General features: G+C 43.1%; 2 protein-coding genes across 4 annotated transcripts in view; one reads left to right on the top strand and one right to left on the bottom strand.

Moving 5' to 3' along the window:
- Window positions 1–4,416, bottom strand: part of LOC119735580 (histone H4 transcription factor-like) — an 18,773-nt gene extending 14,357 nt beyond the window's left edge. Inside the window, exons 1-2 of one of the 3 annotated variants that reach the window (XM_038209342.1) lie at window positions 4,313–4,416; window positions 1,875–2,133 (exon numbers count right to left, since the gene is read on the bottom strand). In XM_038209342.1, coding sequence (XP_038065270.1) covers window positions 1,875–2,052 — 178 coding nt within the window. In that variant the 5' untranslated portion in view covers window positions 2,053–2,133; window positions 4,313–4,416. Of the gene's footprint in view, window positions 1–1,874; window positions 2,134–3,727; window positions 3,864–4,312 lie in introns of those variants that run through there. The other 2 variants (XM_038209341.1, XM_038209343.1) reach the window with 2 other exon arrangements.
- Window positions 4,088–22,548, top strand: LOC119735579 (PR domain zinc finger protein 15-like). Its single transcript, XM_038209340.1, has 8 exons — window positions 4,088–4,251; window positions 7,431–7,684; window positions 8,714–8,945; window positions 12,815–14,706; window positions 17,058–17,384; window positions 18,326–18,472; window positions 20,359–20,511; window positions 21,058–22,548. Exons 1-8 carry the CDS (start codon window positions 4,194–4,196, stop codon window positions 21,268–21,270), a joined length of 3,276 nt encoding a protein of 1,091 aa, XP_038065268.1. The 5' UTR covers window positions 4,088–4,193; the 3' UTR covers window positions 21,271–22,548.

Raw genomic sequence — 22,548 nt, 5'->3', positions numbered from 1 at the left:
ATTGACTTTGATGACATGAAATTGCTATCTGGGGGCTTGTTAGTCACTACAGAGGAAAATTAGTGAACTTCGCATATGGTAATCTTGCCAGAAAGTGTTTAAAACCGAAATAATCTCAATGAAGACAGTCAGAGCATACTGACCGGTACGTCAAGTTTATACCTCTGGTTCTTTTCAGAACCATTCTCTTAGTTGAGACATTATTCGCACATGGAGTTTCCGCAAACCTTTCATGCTCTGACCATCTTCTCCTGAAGATGGTCAGAGCATACTGACCGGAACGTCAAGTTTATACCTCTGGTTCTTTTCAGAACCATTCTCTTAGTTGAGAAGTTATTCGCACATGGAGTTTCCGCAAACCTTTCATACTCTGACTATCTTCTCCTGAAGATGGTCGGAGCATACTGACCAGAACGTCGAGTTTATACCTCTGGTTCTTTTCAGAACCATTCTCTTAGTTGAGAAATTATTCGCACATAATGTTTCTGCAAACCTTTCATAATTTAGTATCTCCACCCTGCAAAGCCTCAAATCTTACTAATCTCAATGATTTTACAGTACATGTTGGCCAATTTAACCCTCCTATGCAAAGATCCATACTGTGCAAAGTTGTCCTTTTCAGTCAAATCAGTCAGAGTATGACTCGGGTCAAACATACAAACATACGTGTCACAGACTTCCACCTCAAGGTTCTAGAATGCACAAAATACTATCCAGGAACCGGATTTAAAACACACTTTCCATTCTGTTGTTTCATCACTGGCTTTGGGCAATTTCTTATAAAGCTCTTTGATTTGAACGCTGAATAAATTGATGTTCCCCTTTATAAATATTGGTATATAGTATTCAAATATTCGTGACTCGAATTGACTCGAGCTAAATACTTGACTCAACTCGACCTGCTTGGCGTAATGACTCAATTTGACTTGAGTCACTTTTTTAAAGGGAATGTACAACGTTTGCTTTTGCTGTAATTTTCAGAAATAAATGGATTTGGAGGATTAGTATGTTATAGCAAATATTGTTAAACTGACTTGTTTCACGTTTTGGGCTTGTAGACGCTGGAAAAACCAAGAAAACCTATCATGTTCTTGTAGTCTGGTTCCCTGACCCCACTTAAAATGAAACAGAGCAATTAATACACTTAAGGAATTGTAGGCTCAGAGAATCAGTCTAGCAGGCTTGTACCCCTTCACAGGTGTGTAATCAATTGCAAAGAAAAGTCAGAATAACTAAATATGAAAACTTAGGGACAGTTTTTGGAAAAAAAGCCAGTTTTCTCCAACGCTGGTCGGCCGACCAGCGTTGGAGAAATACAGTTTTTCTTGAAAATGTCAGCACACCAGGAGCCACGATTTTAAAGGATGCTTTAGAATGTCAGTCCCTAACAATTCAGTAAGGTATTTCGTGATAATTTGATCATTTCGTTTTTTGATGTTTGCAAATGTTGTATCTTCCCTTTAAAATGACTCGAGTCACAAAAAATCAGTGACTTGTTACAACTCTGAAATCAGTCAAGCGACTGTTGGTCGAGTGCTCCCTGCCTGCATTAAGCAGGATGAACTTGATGTGATTGTTATATGTACCGGTACCTTGATACAGCTATGCTTTGACTGCAGGTGATTGACAGTAAGCCAGCTGTGCTGACCAGTTTCCTGCTTTTGTCTGTTGACTGAATTTGACTAGTCAGAGTGCTTGCTTGAAATATGATCTGACTGTTAGTGACCAGCCTGTGTAGAAGGCATGGCAGGGGATAGCCCAGGGGACTCCCTTACTTCCTACGTTATGGAGGGATTGCAATGAAGATGTCGTCCAACCTGGGTTAGGCAGGGAACAGAATTGACTAATGCCAAAAATACATTGATATGTCGTACCCTTAAATGGCGTGATTTCAAAGTTCTTGTAGTTTTCCGCGGTGACGCCCTCTGGCAGGAGAAGGTCGACGTGCTCGTTGACGTGAAGCAGGAAGGCATCCATTCTGTTCCTGGTCTGTCCACAGCTCTGCCACTCACACTCCAGCACCATGGCCCTCTTCTTCAGGTCCGGGGGCATTCTGGCTCAGGCTGGCTGCGACTGGCTACGACCGGTTCTGACTGGTTCTTGTATGAGGCGGGAAATCTGGGCAGTTTGGAACTGGGCAAATCAAAGAAATTGCACATGTAAGCAAGCGTGGTATCATTATAGGCCATGAAAACAACATTTCTAGATTTACATCCCCTACCAAGAGAGCTGTATGTGGCTTTCTTGAACCCTAACTCCCTAGGCCTTTTTGCTAGGATGTAGCCTCAATCCTGCAAAATCCTCCAATTGGCCTCATGGAAAAAAAGAATATAGCCTCAATCCTGCAAATTCCTCCGTTGTTTCTTGAGTATGGTCCATGGAGGGGTGACCACTGCCTGAATCCTGCAAAATCCTCCGGCTGTGACTGTCAATAGGCTGAGGCAGAGGCAGTGACATCCTGGAGCAGTGCGGCGGATGTCAAGTATAATCAAGGACTAAATTTATGCACGGCTGAGCATAAACAACACAAGGTCCGGCCCAAGACCTTGACACAGTGTGTACTCCGAAATCAGCAAAGCACTTTTGCCATGTAACCTCAATCCTGCAAATTCCTCCAATTTGCAAAAAGGATTTTGGAGGATTCAGAGCGGTTAGGGTTAAGGAAGTGTGTATTCAGCCGGTTAGATTTAGCCGGCTATCTTTCAAAGTTTCAGTGAACGATATTAAGCCGGCTAGACTGTACAGTGTCCTCTTCAGTTTCATGTCTTTGATACATAGGCCCCTAAACTAAGTAGGCCTGCGTTAAAGTACGTATTAGGCCAACAACAAAAAATAGTCGGTCTCTGGTCAGACCAAAGTTCCGGAATTGACGTGGGGACGCGGCTTCTTTTTTTTTCTTTTTTTTTTTTTTCTTTTTTCTTCAAGCTTGGATTGTACAGACAAGGTGGGGCACTATTTTGCTTTTTTGGTGTCCTCATGGACTTTGGTGTCCTCCTCCATAATTTGCCTTGGTGCTCTCGATGATTTGCCTTGGTGCAATTTCCCATTCCTTGGTGCTCTTTGGTAAAAAAAAAATTGAGGAGGTGCGGCAATAGAGGGCGCTGTTGGAGCTACCGCGGAACATTTTGAAAAAGAACAAGATTGACGCGCATGATTAAAATCGACGCGAGCGCTGACCAGAGACCAACTTATTTATTTTTTTGGCCTTACCCACTACATGTACCATCATTGTTTGTGCAGCACCTGTGCCCTGTGGCAGATAGTGTAGGTCCATCATGAGTGAGAGATCCTAGTTTAACTCCCGGGCACCCGTTACCCGGCTAGCAACATTTTTATATATTTTTTTTATCCCGAAAAATTAATAAGAATGTTCTTCTTTTATGTTATTTGAAATTGACTCCAACATTTAATTACAGAGAATACGGTGTTTTTACAGTCATGACAGTAATATGCGCCATCTTGCCTGCGGGCCAATTTTACACGCGATGCTGTAATAAAATTCAAAAATACTGAATAAGTAAAGTGTACCGTTCTTATATTCCTCCATGAGTGTACAAACTACAAACAACATGACAATAGGCCCAATCAAAAACACAAATCACATCATTCATGTCAGTGTAACAATTATTAATATTTTATAACATTAAATTGTCTGCTAGTGTTGGTTCAATTCCAAACATTTCTAAGCCTCCAAGTTTAACAAAAGCCTCAGTTAATCTACTACAACCTTCCAAGGATATCACGATTCACAAGTCTGTCAAAACTTGACTGACCGGCCAGAATTATGTCGACGAAACCGGCGCGCGTTAATTTTCGTGCAAATTTTGCAAGGGTTCCGTAAATGGCGCCCTCTATTGCCCCGCAGAATTGGTGTTTTACAAAATGTTGTAGTCCCATTATTATTTGAACTAATTTTTAGGTTTCGTCGTATCATGCACTTTGAATGCAAAATGTGATTAAAACTTTTTAAAAGTACTAATTATACCTATCATTCATTTCTTGGCTTTCATTTTATTTGAATATCTCTTTATTTATTTTCAATATTGACCTGATTATGCGCAGTATGTCTCAAGATCGTATACTTTACGGAGTCGATATTTACAGCACAGCAAAGACGAGATGCGTGTTTTCGCTTGCAGCTGCAGTTCACAGCTTTTCACCCAAACGTTGGCGCCAATTTTTTGGTGATAATCATGGAAAAGAAGCCAGAAAATCAGCAACAGAAGGAAAGTGATGACCTGGACTTGCTTTGTGAGTTGGTTTATAGGCTTACCCCATCTGAAAAATATCATTTTGACGTATTATTTCGTACCTCTTTTCATTCGAACTTCCTGTGTTCCGTGTCTGGCCCACGCCCGTGAATTTTCAACGGCGTGGCAAAGCTGTTAACCTTTAGATAGCGTGGACTTGGCTGGGCACCAGTTACAACAATACACATCATATGTGATTAAGCTGGTAACCCAAACGTGCTGAGCAAAAGCATTTCGTGCTCAGCACAGTTTGTGCTGGGCTGAAACTTCGAGTTCAGCTTTGGTTTTTGGAATATTTTACACTGCTAAAAAAGTGCTAGTGCTGTCATACAATATCAATGTCAATTCAATTCAAGAAGACATTTATTCCACACTCCTTTAGAGAATACATCCATAAATAAAAGAAAGACTGGTAGCCTAAATAGCAAAATAACAAAATCAATAAATTTGTCTCAAAAATAAAAGTAAAATGCGCTTTGAAGAAATGATAAACATATTTCAGTAAATGTAGGAAGAGAAAAGCAAGTAAGCCGAGGCTTGTAAGAAACAGCCTCTACAGACAACAATAACAACAGAAAAAACAACATGATAACGACACACGGACGAGACGACTTACACGACGATAGCTAACGGCAAAAAGAAAAAAAACAAAGCAGTTTTTTTATTCAAAAACTGATGACGACTTCAAACGTGAATAAACATGGAGAGAAATAAAGAGAGAAATAAAGGAGAGATATAAAGGAGAGAAATAAGAGATCTTAAATCGACCCACGGATGACTCCGGTTAATGGACTGTGGTTCACCCTCCTAAGTAAGGACGGACAGAGCACACGAAATGTCGAGTTATACAAGGTTTTTTTCAAAACCACACTTCTTCCTAGCCCCACTAGTGTGGCCGTCGGTATGCTGCGCTGAACCCAAGGCCACACACCGTGGTCCGCGCACTACTGAGGACGTTTTCATAAAATTTGCAGGGAATTTCTTACATATGGTTGTATTCTACGATGTCCCAACTATCACTTCTGGGATGCTTGGGTGTAATGATGTTCAATTTTCCGAGATATTCTTGAATCTTTCTGGAGCCCATATGCACTCGTGAAACGTCCGGTGATGGCAGCCATTTTGAATGTGACAAGAGATGACCTCAAGCTGTGACGTCGCGTTTATGCAAATTGCTTGTCGAGCGAGGGCGTGAGTTGCAAATGCAACGGCTGTTTCCTGTGCCGTAGATCCTGAATAGAGATCAGTGCACGTGGCCCCCAGACGATAAATGCATGGTACAGGAAACAGCCGTCGCATTTGCAACTCGCGCCCTCGCTCGACAAGCAATTTGCATAAATGCGACGTCACAGCTTGAGGTCATCTCTTGTCACATTCAAAATGGCTGCCATCACCGGACGTTTCACGAGTGCATATGGGCTCCAGAAAGATTCAAGAATATCTCGGAAAATTGAACATCATTACACCTAAGCATCCCAGAAGTGATAGATGGGATATCGTAGAATACAACCATATGTAAGAAATTCCCTGCAAATTTTATGAAAACGTCCTCAGTAGTGCGCAGACCACGGTGTGTGGCCTTAGGTTCAGCGCAGCATACCGACGGCCACACTAGTGGGGCTAACTTCTTCCAAGAAGAGATTTCTTTCCACATGGTGTTACCCCCCAAAAAAAATTCTCTAAAGAATTCCATAGGCCTACTTGGCCACCACTCATCAAGCTCATGTTCCTTAACCCTAACAGCCCATAACCAATCAAACTCCAACAGTAGGTTAGTGTTTAAATCTGTTGGGATAGGTACAGTACCCCTAAACAGATGGTCTTTTACACTGGGGTTGGCATACCTCCAGAAACTAAGTCCAACAGTGTGTGTGTACAATTTCCCATGTGGGTGTTGGAATTTGCCTGAATGGGTATGGCTCCTAGTAAATTAGGCTGGGGAGTTAGGGTTAATTCATATATGACCTGAAAAGTACCAAAAATTGTAAATCTTATGAAGAAGCACTATTTAAACTCACTAAAGGGGCACTCGGCTTGGGTCCTAAAATCCCCGAAAATTTCATGTTTTGGATTGTTTACTTAAATCCCATTTCAAACATCTGGTTGAATGGAAACCAGCCGGGGGAAAAACTGCTTGTTTACAATTACATCGGACATGTCGCAGTACAATTACGTTTTTCCTGTCGTTCAATATGTACGATATACACGTCGTGTGTGTGTGTCTAGTATTATAACGTACGTATACAGCACTGTGCTCGCGAACAGCGGTGACCAATCACTAATACATAAAGTGTGGTTTCTTACACATCCGCAAAAGGCGAACACTTTACAGATGAAATCACAACTAGCACCCAAACAGCTCAACTTTTGGGGTCGCAAAAAGTGGACCCCAAAAGTCGTTCTCAGACGCATAATACCTGAATAACACAAAAATGCCCAGTTTTTAAAGGATAGTTGTGTGGATGTTTATATCCTACTTAAAATTTCTTTCCAATGAGCATCATTTCGTTCAAAGCGCGTTTCATAGCCCAATTGGGCTGTTCCAAGATGCAGTGTCCCTTTAAGGAGTGTAAAAATCCTTTTTGTAATACTTAAACTTTTTCTGTTATAGCCCATAGACTTCGTGCAGGAGGTCCGAGTGGTGGCCGCTTATGGAATTCTTTCCATTGAATCTTGGACTGAGAAACATTTCCAATTTTGTTAGGAAATACTTAAAAATGTTCTTGACTCTCCATAGACTTGTACACAACCGCTGAAGTGGCGTCAGGTTGCAACATTCTTTCCAAAAGGGGCATCAGGATGCAACATTCTTTCCTTATCATGTTTATCATGTCTATGTTTAGAATATTTGGATAAAATCATCATTATTGGTCAATAGTCCAGACTTAGTGTGTGAACAATTATAGGCCGAGTAAAAATTCTTTAGAAAAATATCTCGTCTGATTTTATTTTTTAAATAAAGGAGATGATGACACCATTTTTTTCCCCCAAGATGGATGATTTTCCAAGATAGCGATGAAGTCTTCCATTTTCTTGACTCTTCTGCTGATGCAAAATAGTGTCCAAAGGAGACGTCAACCTTTCTGCACAGCTACAATTTTGTTGGAAACAAATAAGACATTTTTTTTCTAATTTCACGGTCTGGTAACAAGACTTCTTGTTTCTTCTTCCGCCAACTAGGGTGTATCGATTGCATGAAGTGCCACGGTCAGGAATGCCCGCTCCAGCAACAAGGCACCAGACCGGTCGTCATCACCGACACACCAACCATCTCCCGTGCCCTCGCATCCCTCCCAGGAATCTTAAATCTGTGCACCGTTGGCAACAAGAGACAGGTCTTGGCTAACAAGAAGATCGCTCGCAAGACGGTGTTTGGCCCGCTGGAGGCCCCGGAGGTTAGCAGTGATGGCGAGGACGACGGCTTTGTCCTGAAGGTAAGCGGGAATCCAATCAGCCTGTGATATGGGATGTATGTTATTCTTGGTTTGTTTTGAACTCAATCTTTCTGAATCATGACTCTGAAGGATTATTTGCTAAATTCCTAAAGTAAAGTCCGAGAACCATTCTGTTGACAACTGACCCATGCACAATGGTCAACTCACGTAAAAATAGCAACGGCTATCTATAGAGGGGTCCTAAAAGTAACTACTGCTGGTTTTGCGACAGTGAACAAGCTTGTCCTGTAGGTGAACTGAATTCAATCTAAACCTGATTATCCCATTTATCTTCAAGCAAACTTGAATCCTCGATCCTGACTGGTCGATCCATGGCAACAACAGTGTGATATGAGGCTGTATTGCATGGTCGATATCGCACCCTGCGTATTGCGCTATTCCAAGTGTGAGCGACATTCCAGCTGCATGCGCTAAACCGCTAAAAGGTTCGTGTAAAGCAATGGTCCAACTTTACGCGTCAAGTTTGCTTGAAGATTAATTCGTTATCATGCTCGCGCTCGTGGAACACAGAAAATGTAGTGCGTCTGTGTCCCACATACCACTCGTCCTTCGGCCTCGTGGTATGTGGGACACAGACGCACTACATTATTCCGTGTTCCACTCGCTCTCGCGGGATAACTAATAAAGTTCCTATACATGTACTGCCAAAAAGCACCCTGACAGTTACTCTCTGCACTATAACTTTATGGATTCATACAAAGGACATGTAATACAATGTAATACTTTTACTATGTAGTACAGGTGTTAACAGGTTAAGTGTACAGCAGCCGATTTCACGTAACAGTACGTAACTTGCGCCATGCGTAGGACTGATGCAACAAATACATGTAAGCACATACATAAGCACTATGAAACTGTCATGAAATTGTCTTAACTGAAATGTGCAACTTACGCAATAAGTTGCGGCCCAAGTGGACTTACATACGCATGCCTTTGTGTAAACTTATGTGAAATTTGCTGCAGGACATTTTTCTAAAGAAAATTTTTTTATATTGTTCTGATTCCAAGGTTTTCAAGAAAGATGGAGTACTTGTCAAGCTGGACACTTCCGACGAGCAGCGCTGCAATTGGATGACCCTTGTTACCAAGGCAACCACAGCAGCCAATCAGAATCTGATCGTGTATCAGTACCAGGGTGCCTTGTATTTCACAGTCACCAGGGATATACCGATTGGAGAGGCGTTGCATGTCTGGTACGCCCCCAACTATGCTGAAAAGTTAGGAAAATCACTGCTACAAGGTGAGTAATGTGGCTTTCCGTAATATGAACATGTGCACGTTAGGCCATGGCACGTTCAGTTTCTGGTATGGAGCTTGCCCCAAAAGTGGTGCGGCGACACGGATTTTTTTTTTTTTTTCCTTTTTTTTTCTTCAAATGTCGGCTGATGACTGCAAATGCTGCCCGACTTAATTTAGTGCAAATATATGGGAGTCCAGAGAGGCCACATAAGCTTATAACCCCATCTAAAAACACGTTAACATTGTGCAGCAGCAGGATTCCAGTCAAACCAGTGAGTTTGGCACTTTTGAGACATCATCTTACATTGAAAAAAAAACTTTTTCATTTTGCCGACGCGCACGGCTACGGCGACGCGCGCATACCAGAAACCGGAGACTTTCTTTTTTTGGCCTTATCCCTAACCCTGCCAGACGCAACACAGTGCATCAGATGGAAAAGTCTGGTGCTCTTTGATGCATTCAGCTACCAACACCAGTGCTTAAACGGCCGCTTCTGAGACAATGAGAGCTAGTTCCTCTGAACAATGCCCCAGTTGTATCCTGCTGCGTTCAGGGACCACAGGCTCTGAGGCAGTTTGGCCTCGAGATTTTCGACCTGATGGGTCTTGCTGCACTGGGCAGGCTTGTCATTTAGACGAGTGTTGCATGTTGCTGTGTTTGTCAGGGTTCTTATCAAAATACTCTGGAGGTATTTTGCCCTTCATATATAAAAAAAAAAAAGGTTAGATTATGTCACCCCGATGCAAAATTCCATCTTAAAATAGTTTATGCGGTACCCGCTGCTATGTACATCAGATTTGATCCAGCCAACCGATCCCATTAGTTCGGTGGTCGAGTGGTAAGATATCTGCACTAGAAAGCAGGAGGTCCAGCACCCGATTTCATCAAACTCTTCGTAACTTACGATGCATCGCAGCGCTGCGACGCGTCGTATCTCTACGATGCGTCGCAGCTGCGACTCGTCCTGCGATCCATTTCACTGAACACGTCGTAAGTGCGACGCGTCGTAGGTGTCTTTATAGCACAACTCGGTGACTGTTTTATGTCTTTAGTCAGCGTACAGTAAATATTCATCTGATATTCAACAAAGAGTCGTCGGATCTCAGCTCAAATTTGCTAAAACGTAAACCAAATGGCGGCCGTGCGATGCAATTTTGAAGGAAAACAAGCTCTCATTGGACTGTTTAGCTACTTTGAAATTTCAACTCTAATATTCCGGTCTAATTCATAATTATTCAATGAATTTTCTATTTACAACTTTACACACATTGCCTCGGTATTATAATCTCGTTAATGTAATGTTTGTGGCATAAAACTGGCTTAGAAATGACTCTTCTTATTTTGGGATGACCACTAGACACGTCGTACATTTGTAACTTGCGACGTGTTTTAAGCCGTTGTCAAGGAACTTACGACGCGTTCAACACATCGCAACTTTAGTGAAATGGAAGATACGACGCGTCGCGAGTTGCGACGTGTTACACGTCGTAACTTGAGTTGCGAACGCGTCGCAGCGCTTCGTGAAATCGGGTGCTGGGTTCGAGTCCCACCCGAGTGATTTTTTTCCAACTTTCACTCGGGAGGTAATACACTGATTATACAGTGTTTAAACGTCGGTGCAGGGCAAAACCTAATTTGATATGCAGGGGAATACTTGAGAACAAGATGGGTACAACTCTGCCCAAACTTGTGCGCATGAGAATGTTTGAAAGTTCTAAGTAGTTTAGGTTACTTTATGCTATGCTGTCATCAACTGAATATGCATAGAGCTTTTTGCTGGTTTGAATATTCGAAAGATTAAAAACTGCGCATTGTACACACACAACTGTTCTTTTAATTTAATCGTAAACTTGCTGCGCTTTATTGCCAGATGCCACTTTTTGTTGAGGGTAACTTTTTGGTTGACAGCTGTTCATTCCACTCCTTTTAGCAGGTTAAAGCCATTGATAGCTATGAAATACTTACTGCAATAACAGTCCTGCGGCACATTACATTGATTTTCACGCGAAAATTTGTGATAGGTGCGGCACGCAGTTACAGGCGGTACTTATGAATATTCGAATATCCCGTAAAATGCAGTTTTGAATAATTGAATACAAAATTATTTTAAAAAAAACAGCCTTAGTATTTGTTTGTTTGGGGTTTTTTTATGCAAATTTAGCCCATTGAGTTTCGTAATAAATAAGTAATAAATGAAAGTAAAATAAAATTACAAAAAAGTTTATTAAGTGATGCTGTAGTAAATGACCATTTATAAGTTAAAACATTTTATATAAAGGACACTCTTCTCAAACTTGCTTGCAGCAGTAAATTCAAGTGTTTTGCAATGGAGATGGTCCCACCCGAGTGATTTTTTTCCAACTTTCACTCGGGAGGTAATACACTGATTATACAGTGTTTAAACGTCGGTGCAGGGCAAAACCTAATTTGATATGCAGGGGAATACTTGAGAACAAGATGGGTACAACTCTGCCCAAACTTGTGCGCATGAGAATGTTTGAAAGTTCTAAGTAGTTTAGGTTACTTTATGCTATGCTGTCATCAACTGAATATGCATAGAGCTTTTTGCTGGTTTGAATATTCGAAAGATTAAAAACTGCGCATTGTACACACACAACTGTTCTTTTAATTTAATCGTAAACTTGCTGCGCTTTATTGCCAGATGCCACTTTTTGTTGAGGGTAACTTTTTGGTTGACAGCTGTTCATTCCACTCCTTTTAGCAGGTTAAAGCCATTGATAGCTATGAAATACTTACTGCAATAACAGTCCTGCGGCACATTACATTGATTTTCACGCGAAAATTTGTGATAGGTGCGGCACGCAGTTACAGGCGGTACTTATGAATATTCGAATATCCCGTAAAATGCAGTTTTGAATAATTGAATACAAAATTATTTTAAAAAAAACAGCCTTAGTATTTGTTTGTTTGGGGTTTTTTTATGCAAATTTAGCCCATTGAGTTTCGTAATAAATAAGTAATAAATGAAAGTAAAATAAAATTACAAAAAAGTTTATTAAGTGATGCTGTAGTAAATGACCATTTATAAGTTAAAACATTTTATATAAAGGACACTCTTCTCAAACTTGCTTGCAGCAGTAAATTCAAGTGTTTTGCAATGGAGATGGTATAAACGAAAAGATAGATCTTAGACTGTGTTGCAGGCCTAGTATTGTAAAGATGGTTACAATGTTGAATGCAGGAAACAATACGGCCTATTTTGTATATCTCAATGCAAAGTTTCCTAACACATTGTTTTAAGGGAATATACATCATTTGCTTTTACTGTAATTTTCAGAAATGGATGGAATTGGGGGGTTGGAAATATATAGAAAATATAGTTACACTGACTTTTTTGAGGTTTTGGGTTCGAAAATGCTATAAAAACCAAGAAAAACAATCATTTTCCTGTAGTCTGGTTCCCTGACTCCATATAAGAAGAAACAGAGCAGTTTACATACATTGGGGAATTGTAAGGTCAGGGAACCAGTCTAGCTGGCTCGTACCCGTTCATAGGTTTGTAATCGATTGCAAACAAGTGCGATGGTCAATTGGGGCCAGTATTTGAAAAAACGCTGATCGGCCGATCAGCGTTGGAAATTGATACAAAAATACCACTTTTCTTGAAAATGACAGTATACCAGGTGCCATGATTTTACAGGATGCTTTACACTGTCATTCACTAACAGTCCAGCAAGGTATTTCAAAATGATTTGGTAGTTTTATTTTTTGATGTTTGCAAATGTTGTATTTTCCCTTTAAATGACATGCCTTTTTCCCCTTTTCAATTTGACCAAAAATGACAACCAGGGCTAATGAAAGTTAATTTCCTTCACCTGAATTATACATGTCTTGGTCTCACACATCCAGATACATCAACAACTGCGGATGTGACGAACCCTTCTACTGAAACGAGCCCTTCTACCGAGACGTCAGTGCCAGAGGCATCACATGCCGTCACCTCAGAAAGCGGTCCAGCGGAACACCACAAAGATCCTGATGTCATCACCAGTTCCGAATCGGCTGATCCTGCATCCAGTGCATCCACATCGATGACCGGAGCAGTGATAGTATCTGTAACACTGGAGAAGAAGTCTGGCGCATCAAGTAGTTCAACACCCCAGAAACCCCAACGCAGGATGGCTACTCGATCAACAACTAGGAAAGATCCTTCCACTGCTAAAGAGTCGGCTAGGAGCACTACCTCTAGGTCTAAGTCTGGGAAGCGAGGTTCATCAGCCATAGAAGAAGCTGCACAGGAAGACGTTGATGAAGAAACCACAGCGGATTCATCCTCAGTTGGTGAACAAGCAATCCCATCTGCGCTTCATGTAACAAAAGTCGGAGCCAACAAGCGGATTTACGTGGTCAGGGGATCAGGAAATATGAGAGGTAGAGGAAAGATGGGCATGACTGGTAGAGCAAGACCCCAGCCCAGTGAGCCTGACGAAGACGACACATGCGACGACCCACCGTCTGCTAAAGCATTTCAGTTGTGGAAGAAGAGGCTTGGAAAGTACTATCAACTGGTACCCAAGCGCAAACCGGAAGTGAGACGCGCACAAGCGTCTAAGCGAGTCAAACACAGCATAGTTGCCAAACCTCCCAAGAGAGACCGGAAGAATTCCCATCTTTCTGAAGCAGAGTATAAGCGGATTGAAGAGCGCATCTGGGATCAGGCTCAGCGATCCTGCTGCGATTGCTCCTTGGTGTTTGATGATGCTGACAAGCTGATGGAGCACGTCCGGACTGAGCATCAACAGGAACCCATCCTGTGTTCAGACTGTAAGAAGGTATGTCTCACTGACGAGCAGCTCTCTGAGCATATCGCTGTCATCCACCCAGGACCCCAGGACGTGGACGCCGACAAGGACCCCTCCAAGTACAGATGCCCCCTGTGTGACAAGAAGCTCCTCCATCTCCGCACCTTCCGCAACCACCTGGAGTTCTTCCACGGCAAGACGTTCAGCTGTCCCACCTGCGGGGGGACGTTCTGGAACCGCTCCAAGTACCTACAACACATCGGGGAACACAAGCTGCAGGGGGAAGAGGTGGAAGCTTCAGATATGTACACCTGCGATAAATGCAACCGGGAATTCACCTGTCTGTCTGGGTTGAGCATCCACAAGGCTTTCGCTCACAAGGAGAAGTCTTTCTCCTGCAAATACTGCACGTATACCACAAGGTACGAGCTCACTCTCCAGGAACATATCCTGTTCAGCCACCCCGAGATAGATCTCGGCATCCCCGAGTCTCAGAAGCTGGCCTGCGAGATCTGCTACGCCGTCTTCCTGCGCAACAGAACCCTCAAGCACCACATGCTGAACCACAAGAAGCGCGAGTTCAAGTGTAACAAGTGCGACACTGTCTACCGCCGCAAGGAAAACCTGGACCGGCATAACTGTCTGACAGCGCGTCGACGCACTGTCACCATCGACATGATCGAGACCGAGAACCAGTCCTCGAGCTCCTGCGATATGTTTGAGTGTCAGCGATGCAAGAAGCTGTTTGCCACCTACGCCGCTATGAAGCACCATGCCCAGACCCACCAGGACATTCACTACACCTGCAGCGTCTGCAACAAGGAGTTCCATAAAAGGTTCAATTTTGACAGCCACAAGTACCAGCATCTTCGCGTTGCTACTAAGGAAGACGGTAGCAGGGAATTGATTCAGGTGACGGTGGGACCGGTCAACAAGCACGCCTGCCACCTGTGCGATTGTCACTTCACCAAGATGAGTCCGCTCATTCAGCATCTTGAGGTAAGCTTATACATTTGTAAACTATTGAACTAGTATACAAATATTGAATGCTTCGAGTGGTGTAGTAAAACCAGCCTCCCGAGGTGATCCATGGACCATTCTATTTTCCCGAGGCGAAGCCGAGGGAAAATAGAATGGTCCATGGATCACCGAGGGAGGCTAGTTTTACTTCACCACAAGATAAAGCATTCAATATTTGTTTTATGACACTTCACTCACAGATTCTGCTTGATTTTAATATTTTAAATTATTTAAAAATAAACACAGTTGAAATAAACTTCAATTTCAATACAAAATTGGTGGAAAATGTATTTCTCTCTTAAAAACTACCCCTTCACGAAATGTTTGAACCCAAGTCTGCGGCGCACTCTCTTTGGAATAATACGCGCAACGTGCAACGCGCACACCAGCATGCATTTGCACACAAATACCGCGCCGTGGAAATAATACTTTGGTTGCTAATGGAATAGTACTTTGGTTGCTATGCGCATAGTACTTTTGGCCGTGCACAGAAAGATAGCAAAATTAGAAAGTAACATGTGACTCGCTCTCGGCCAATCAAGTCACAGAATCTGTGGGTGAGGTGTTATAACAAAAAATACATCCTATGAATAGTCAAGGCAGTACCCGCTGCTATGTACATTGGATTCAAACCAACCAACCGATCCCGCATGCTCGGTGGTCAAGTGATAAGACGTCTGCACTAGAAAATAGGAGTTCATGGGTTCGAGTCCCACTCGAGTTTTTTTTACCAACTTGCACTCATTAGGTAACACACTTAACTATACAATTGGTTAAGGGCAAAACCTCATATTGATTTACATCACCCCAACGCAAAAGTTCCATCCTGTGAAACTTGTGATTGATTGCCATATTAGATTCTTACAGCCAGCCGACCAGGCTAGCTTAGTGGTCGAGTGGTAAGATGTCTGCACTAGTAAGCAGGAGGTCATGGGTTCGAGTCCCGCCCAAGTAAGCTTATGGTTTTTGCTCACAAGCTTATGAAATTACAATCAGTGAAGGACCAAATCCAGTACTACATTGTATTTGTAAACCAACAAATTGAAAGGATTTCATTTAATCAGTCTGGACTACCCTGCTAAATCCAACAGAGTCCAACCGGACTTTCCTGTTTAATCCACCTGTGCCTCATTTTCAGTTGTCTGCTGAATCCAACGGAGTCCAATATAGGGTTATAATGCGGTTCAGTTGCCTACTGAATCCAACATTTTGCATCAGGAATGTACACAAGGGGTTAACTGCTCAATCCAACAGGCTCCATCGGGTATTTGACATAGTTGGATCCTGTTGGCTTCAGCAGGGTTAGGGTTGACCATGCCTTGCTGTTGAGAATAAGCTTGTTCAGGAGGACCAGAGTCTTTGCTCCTAGAGCACAAGTCAAATAGAGACTGGAATTCAAATCCACACTTAGCCTGGGGTGAGATTTCAACCAAGTTACAAAAGTAACTTTAAAAGGTGACATATCCTCAATTTGAACACTTACATTGTACCTTTTTGTGATCCGTGGACAGAACGGTGGTTGTGTTTAAAATTCCATAACTTGAAAATTACATGAGTGATTTGAATGATTCTTGTACTAAAAGAAAGCTTATGAATTGGGCTTTCATATCCTAGATTTTGAAAGAGCTACATGCAGAACTTCACTAATACAATGGTCCCGACATTTGGGTTTCATTTTTTTTTACTCACCATCTAGTTCAACACAGTTTAAGAATATAATACAGTGAATATAGTGAAAAATGTAGTTCAGAAACAGCTGTCATACATGTACTCTGTATTTCTATAGGTTTTCATATTAACCCTTACCCTACTTGACCCTCCAACGCATGCCAATATGTGCCTCAAGAAAATCTCCTATGTTTTTTGCATGGCCCTCCAATATCTGCCATGTCATTTCAAGGGTAACTGGACAGGCACTCCAATACATGCCACAGAGAACAATGAGAGTCCTCTGATAACAAAGTGAGTGCCCCCAGCTGGTCAGTATCAGGCACCCTCCAGGGCCTCCAACTCCTGCCAATTGGAGCCTTCACTGTCAAGATAGTTTATCTGCCAATATACTGCAGCTGGAGGGCATTGGCATAACCAACTGATATGCAGTAAACTACCCTCAGAGAGTAAGGGTTAAACCGGGCAAGTCTTTCACTTTTTTTTCCAAATGGATATTGCATTTTGGAACTAAACTCTTCATATGTTCCTGAAATCCAAATACAATGTTTGCCTTGGTTTGGATTTGTATCCCGACCACAGAAGTCAATTAACTCTCCATCTAAACTTGTGTAACTCTCCTAATGAATCCCCTTCACTTTCGCTCTCATTCATCTCCTTAGACCCACCACAAATCAGCCGCCCCTGAGGTCCACTCCTGCGTCCCCTGCCAGCGGCTGTTCCTAAGCAAGGAGGAGCTCTCGGCCCACGAGGCCAAACACACCCGCATCACCCTCCCACAGGGCGTGGCCCTAGACACCCTCCACAGCTGTCTGATCTGCGGGCGTGTCTTTAAGGCCTTAGGCGGGCTGGAGAAACACATGAGTCTTCATACCGGCAGTAAGAACCACGTATGTGAAGATTGCGGCAAGACGTTCCGTCGGGCCGACCAGTTGAAGTCGCACCGGCTGGCGCGGCACGATAAAAACAGCAAGTTGTACAAATGCAATGTGAGTATTTGAAGAGCTAGCTTCACTTGGTATTTTCTTAAGAAGCAGCCGTTGCTATAACACGCCGGTTCAGTGCGTGACATCACGTAGCTGCAATCGGCTGAATGAGAACATGTCCCGGTCGCTGATTTCAGGCGCAATTCAAAACATGACTCAGAAACTCTGAATTATGATAACTCAAAAACTTTGAATTGAAGTCCAGATCCAAGAATGTTGTTTTCTCGAAATATACAGCATTCACTGAGTTAAAATGTCATCAGGTTAGTTGTTGAGCACCCTTCTTTAGATTTTGAGCACTGTTGTTGCTTCAAAAAAAAATGCACAAAATTAATGACAAATGATGGACTATACATTTAAGTAAGTCCTGGTCATGTTTCAGTGCTTGATGTATTTTGTGGACAGATTTGCCCTCAACGTTGAAAAGCAGAGATGTAGGAGGAAATTCATTTCCCCCTGAATTGTATGCAGATTGCAGAATGAAAATACAGTAAAATTCTGCTGTAACAAAAACAGCTACAACGTACACTTGGCTATAACAAACTTCCTTTTTGGCCCCAAAAATATTAAATTCTATACAACGCCTGAATAAATCCCCTTCTTCTGATTCGTTGGTCGTTAATCCCATGTTATTGAATTAGTTGTCCCAAGGCATGGCGGCACTGCAAAACTAAAGGCGGCAACGCAGATTGTCCGAGCCTGAAGGGAGCCAGGATTTTGCCAGTTAGTCACCCACTGAAAATTGAAGGGGGGGGGGGGTGTTGTGGGCGATGCTGTTCAGAGCATGTATGTTATTGGACACCGTTGAACAATAGGTGATGCTCTTCATTTCTGTAAGTGAAAATTGTTCCCTTTTCCAAATAGATTGGGGGGATGGCACCACGCCCCCTAAATACACCACCGGCCCTCACCAACTATGTATAACCTTCACTTGCCTTTCTTAGATTTGCAACAAATCCTTCAAGTCCAACTGCCTTCGTCTGCACATTCAGTGGCATGCCGGCCAGCGTGACTATCAGTGTCCGCACTGCAATCGTACCTTCACTCAGCGGGGGAACTTCAACAGACATGTCATCTTGCACACCAAAAAGGTAAGGTCTGCTTCAATTCAACCTGCGCTTTGCTTGCGGCGTGACGGAACTAGCCTTGGTGGGGGCTTTCATGCTTTGTACAGTGCATAGCGGCGGCTTGTTTGTGTTTTTAGCGGTCACACACCATCACGGACACTATCAACCAACGCCTTCACCAAGGCTAGTTCCGTCGCGGCGCAGGCAAATTGTAGGCTGGCCTAAGAGACGTTTGTGATGTAGTCCCACGGCACTATGTGATTGACCAGTATATTGACATGTGATGACCTGTAGTGACTAGTGAGGACTTTCAGTGAATTGTGAGGACTTGTAGGTACTACAAAATTTTGGACTCTAGATGCTCTGTGATGCAATCTGAGGCGATTCCCTGCCACTTTCCCCTGATTTTTTTTAGCAGAAGTGTTTAAAATTATAAGAAATTTTGTTTTATTTGTTTCAATGATTAATACTCTTGCTCCTGTAAAGTTTCTTCTGTTTTCAAATTTTAGATTACGTTTACAATGTATAAGGTGTTCCAAGATCGATGCTTTCTGATGTTTAACCATTTTTAGTAGTTCCTCAATGTTTTATAAAAAATTGGGACTTACTTTGTCAATATTAAGTGTGAGAACAAATCGCATGAACATTTCATATTTCAAGAAGCCTTGTGTTGTGTAGCGCTGCCGTAGTAGCAGTAGTTCCGATTTTAAATTTGTAAATAAAACCATCCGATCGGCAGGGAGAGAAATTGTAAAACCATGGAGGTCTCGGACATAAAAAGTCATCGGCGATTGCAATTTCAATATGCTACAACACAATGTGAAGGAGAAATCTCATTTTTGTTATGTTAAAAAATATAATTGTAGATAATGACGATGAGAAATAATCACCGGGAATTGCTTCCTATCCCGCCCCGGCCGGCCCCGGCCGGCCCGGCGTGCAGGCGCGGCGCGGGCCAGCCCACACCGGCTACGCCGGCGAACTACGCGACCAAATTCCCCTCAGCATTTGAGAAAGCTACGCATTCGTGGAGCGCTAAAAAACTTGTTTTGTTGCAATACTTGCTGATTGGTTTTGTCCTAAGAACAAACAGATCCGTTTTTACTACCAAACTTATTGAACTGTTATTATCAGCAACGAGTAGTGTAGTCAAAAATCCAAATTTTCGACAGCGTCATTCTTCGAGAAGAATTCTTCACGTGCGGCCATCTTTTGGGGACGGATCCATTGATATCGTAGGGGTGCTTAACCTTTCTTTGGACATCGTTTCTCGAATAAATCCTTTACGAAAATTATGTTCCGACGTTGAAGGACTTATTTTCAAACAGTTATATGTTTCGGACTTGATAAAAAGTATTATTTATAATTTTAAAACAGTTGAAATGCTTGTAAATATTGACCTTAGGAAAGCACACCCGATAGCGCAAAATGGTGTGGTCCACGTACGTCCGTACGGAGCGCTGTATCTACATAGCACAAAACAGCACGTGCTTATTGCTATCATAGCGAATGCGTGTGGCGCAGCATCATGGTAGGGGTATCGTACGGGGTACGTGCGGTGGGATTGTTGTTTATTTTTCGCTGTGTCGTATGGCCAGTGCGCAATGCTCAAAGTCGCTGCGCTTGTATACGAACAAACGGCAGATTTTTTTTTTTCGCAACCAAAATTTATAGCGTAGCGGCGCGATTTAAGCGTAGCGCTTATTTCCGAAAGCGTAGCGGGTGCTAGCGCTATTTGATGCCTGGCTAGAACACTGGTCGTGTCACTATATGTGGAATGTAAAAAGCTGTAGCCTAAATATTTTTTATATAAAAAGAGTGCAGATAACACATAATTGTTTTTGTAATAAAAGAGTAATATACCAGAGTTGTTACTCAACATCTTTCCACGGTTGAAATTGTACTCGTAGAAAGAGATAAAGTGTGAAACCTGCGACCGAACCTTCAAGCATGAGGAGTATCTAGAGCGCCACCAGCTGGTCCACAAGAACTACGAGTTCGCCTGCCCCACCTGCAACGGAAAGTTCTCCACCCAGCATTTCCTGGACAACCACATCCGCAAGGTGAGTCCGACAATTTGGTTAATTTTGCCCAAAATAGGCCTGAAGTCCCCTTCAATGGAGAAACGGACAAATATGGCGGCCGGACAGCGGAAAACTCAATTGGACCCAAAAATCAATTTATTTGAAGGCCATGGAGGAAGACTCGGTCTGAAAAGGGCATTTTGGCAGTGGCACTAAGGGCCTCACGTGAGACTCTTAATGCCCCACGTTTGAGCGTTTGATTAGCCCGGCTCTCGTGGCTAACCCATCTGCCTTTACCCGAGTCGATCTGGGTGAGCTACTCGAACGCACCCTCAGTTATCAGCTCAGACTGGGTTTGAACAAATTTCATGGCGCCGCTTATCAGAAACTATTGCTGCAAATTAATGTTCTAAGCGAAAATGCGCTGAGGACCAGTCACAGACAATATGTGTCACATGATATTTGACTGGTAACCTGCTTTCGCTTAGCAATTATTTTCTGCGTTCAAAAGCAAAATTCTATTCTAAGCAAATTGAATTGCCATTATGGATTTACCACATTATGCTTACCACTTTTGGATTTTAGGTCCATGACGCAGCGGAGTCGTGTTCGTGCGAATACTGCGGGACGAAATTCAAGTACACCCAGTCCTATCGTAATCACATGCATCGCAAGCACCCTGATGTTCAACGCAGCAGCTACCAGCCGGTTGCAGAGTACCCGGCAGGGATAACCAATTTGGAGGTACTCGTCACGTCGCTGATTTCAACAGACAACCAAGAAACGGAAGAAACATAGCTTGTGTCCTTATGGTGGATACTTTACTGCAATTTAACCCTCCTGCTGTCGCGTAATCACCCTGACGTCCAACGCAGCAGCTACCAGCTGGTCGCAGAGTACCCGGCCGGGATAACAAACTTGGAGGTACTCGTCACATCGCTGATTTCAACGGACAACCAAGATACGGAAGAAACATAGCTTGTGTCCTTATGGTGGATACTTTACTGCAATTAAACCCTCCTGCTGTAGCGTAATCACCCTGACGTCCAACGCAGCAGCTACCAGCCGGTCGCAGAGTACCTGGCAGGGATAACCAACTTGGAGGTACTCGTCACGTCGCTGATTTCAACAGACAACCAAGAAACGGAAGAAACATAGCTTGTGTCCTTGCGGTGGATACTTTACTGCAATATAACCCTCCTGCTGTAGCGTAATCACCCCGACGTCCAACGCAGCAGCTACCAGCGGGTCGCAGAGTACCCGGCAGGGATAACCAACTTGGAGGTACTCGTCACGTCGCTGATTTCAACAGACAAACAAGAAACGGAAGAAACATAGCTTATGTCCTTGTGGTGGATACTTTACTGCAATATAACCCTCCTGCTGTAGCGTAATCACCCTGACGTCCAACGCAGCAGCTACCAGCCGGTCGCAGAGTACCCGGCAGGGATAACCAACTTGGAGGTACTCATCACGTCGCTGATTTCACCGGACAACCAAGAAACGGAAGAAACATAGCTTGTGTCCTTGTGGTGGATACTTTACTGCAATTTAACCCTCCTGCTGTAGCGTAATCAACCTGACGTCCAACGCAGCAGCTACCAGCCGGTCGCAGAGTACCTGGGAGGGATAACCAACTTCAAGATACTCGTCACGTCGCTGATTTCAACGGACAACCAAGAAAACTTGTGTCCTTGTGGTGGATACTTTACTGCTATATAACCTTCCTGCTGTAGCGTAATCACATGCGTTGCAGTTACCCTGAGGTTTAACGCAGCTCTACTGGCCCATCACAGATTTTGTAATCACTGTCAATGTGTCGAGGCCGAGTCAGCGACATCTTGGAGCAGCGCAGAGGATTTCAGGTATAATCTATTGGCCTTAAGTTATGTACTACTGAGCATAAACAACACTAGGTCTGGCCCAAGACCTTGACACAGTGCATCCTCCAAAATCAGCCACACACACTTTTGCCATATAGCCTCAATCCTGCAAAATCGTTCATTTGCAAAGAGGATTCTGGAGGATTTTGGAAGGTAGGGTTAATGAATCAATCTACAGAGTCCTCCCAAAAAA

The sequence above is a fragment of the Patiria miniata genome, unplaced genomic scaffold (genome assembly GCF_015706575.1).
Source record: "Patiria miniata isolate m_02_andy unplaced genomic scaffold, ASM1570657v1 HiC_scaffold_29, whole genome shotgun sequence".
Taxonomy (NCBI): Eukaryota; Metazoa; Echinodermata; class Asteroidea; order Valvatida; family Asterinidae; genus Patiria; species Patiria miniata.
This window is presented reverse-complemented; position numbering and strand designations above follow the sequence as displayed.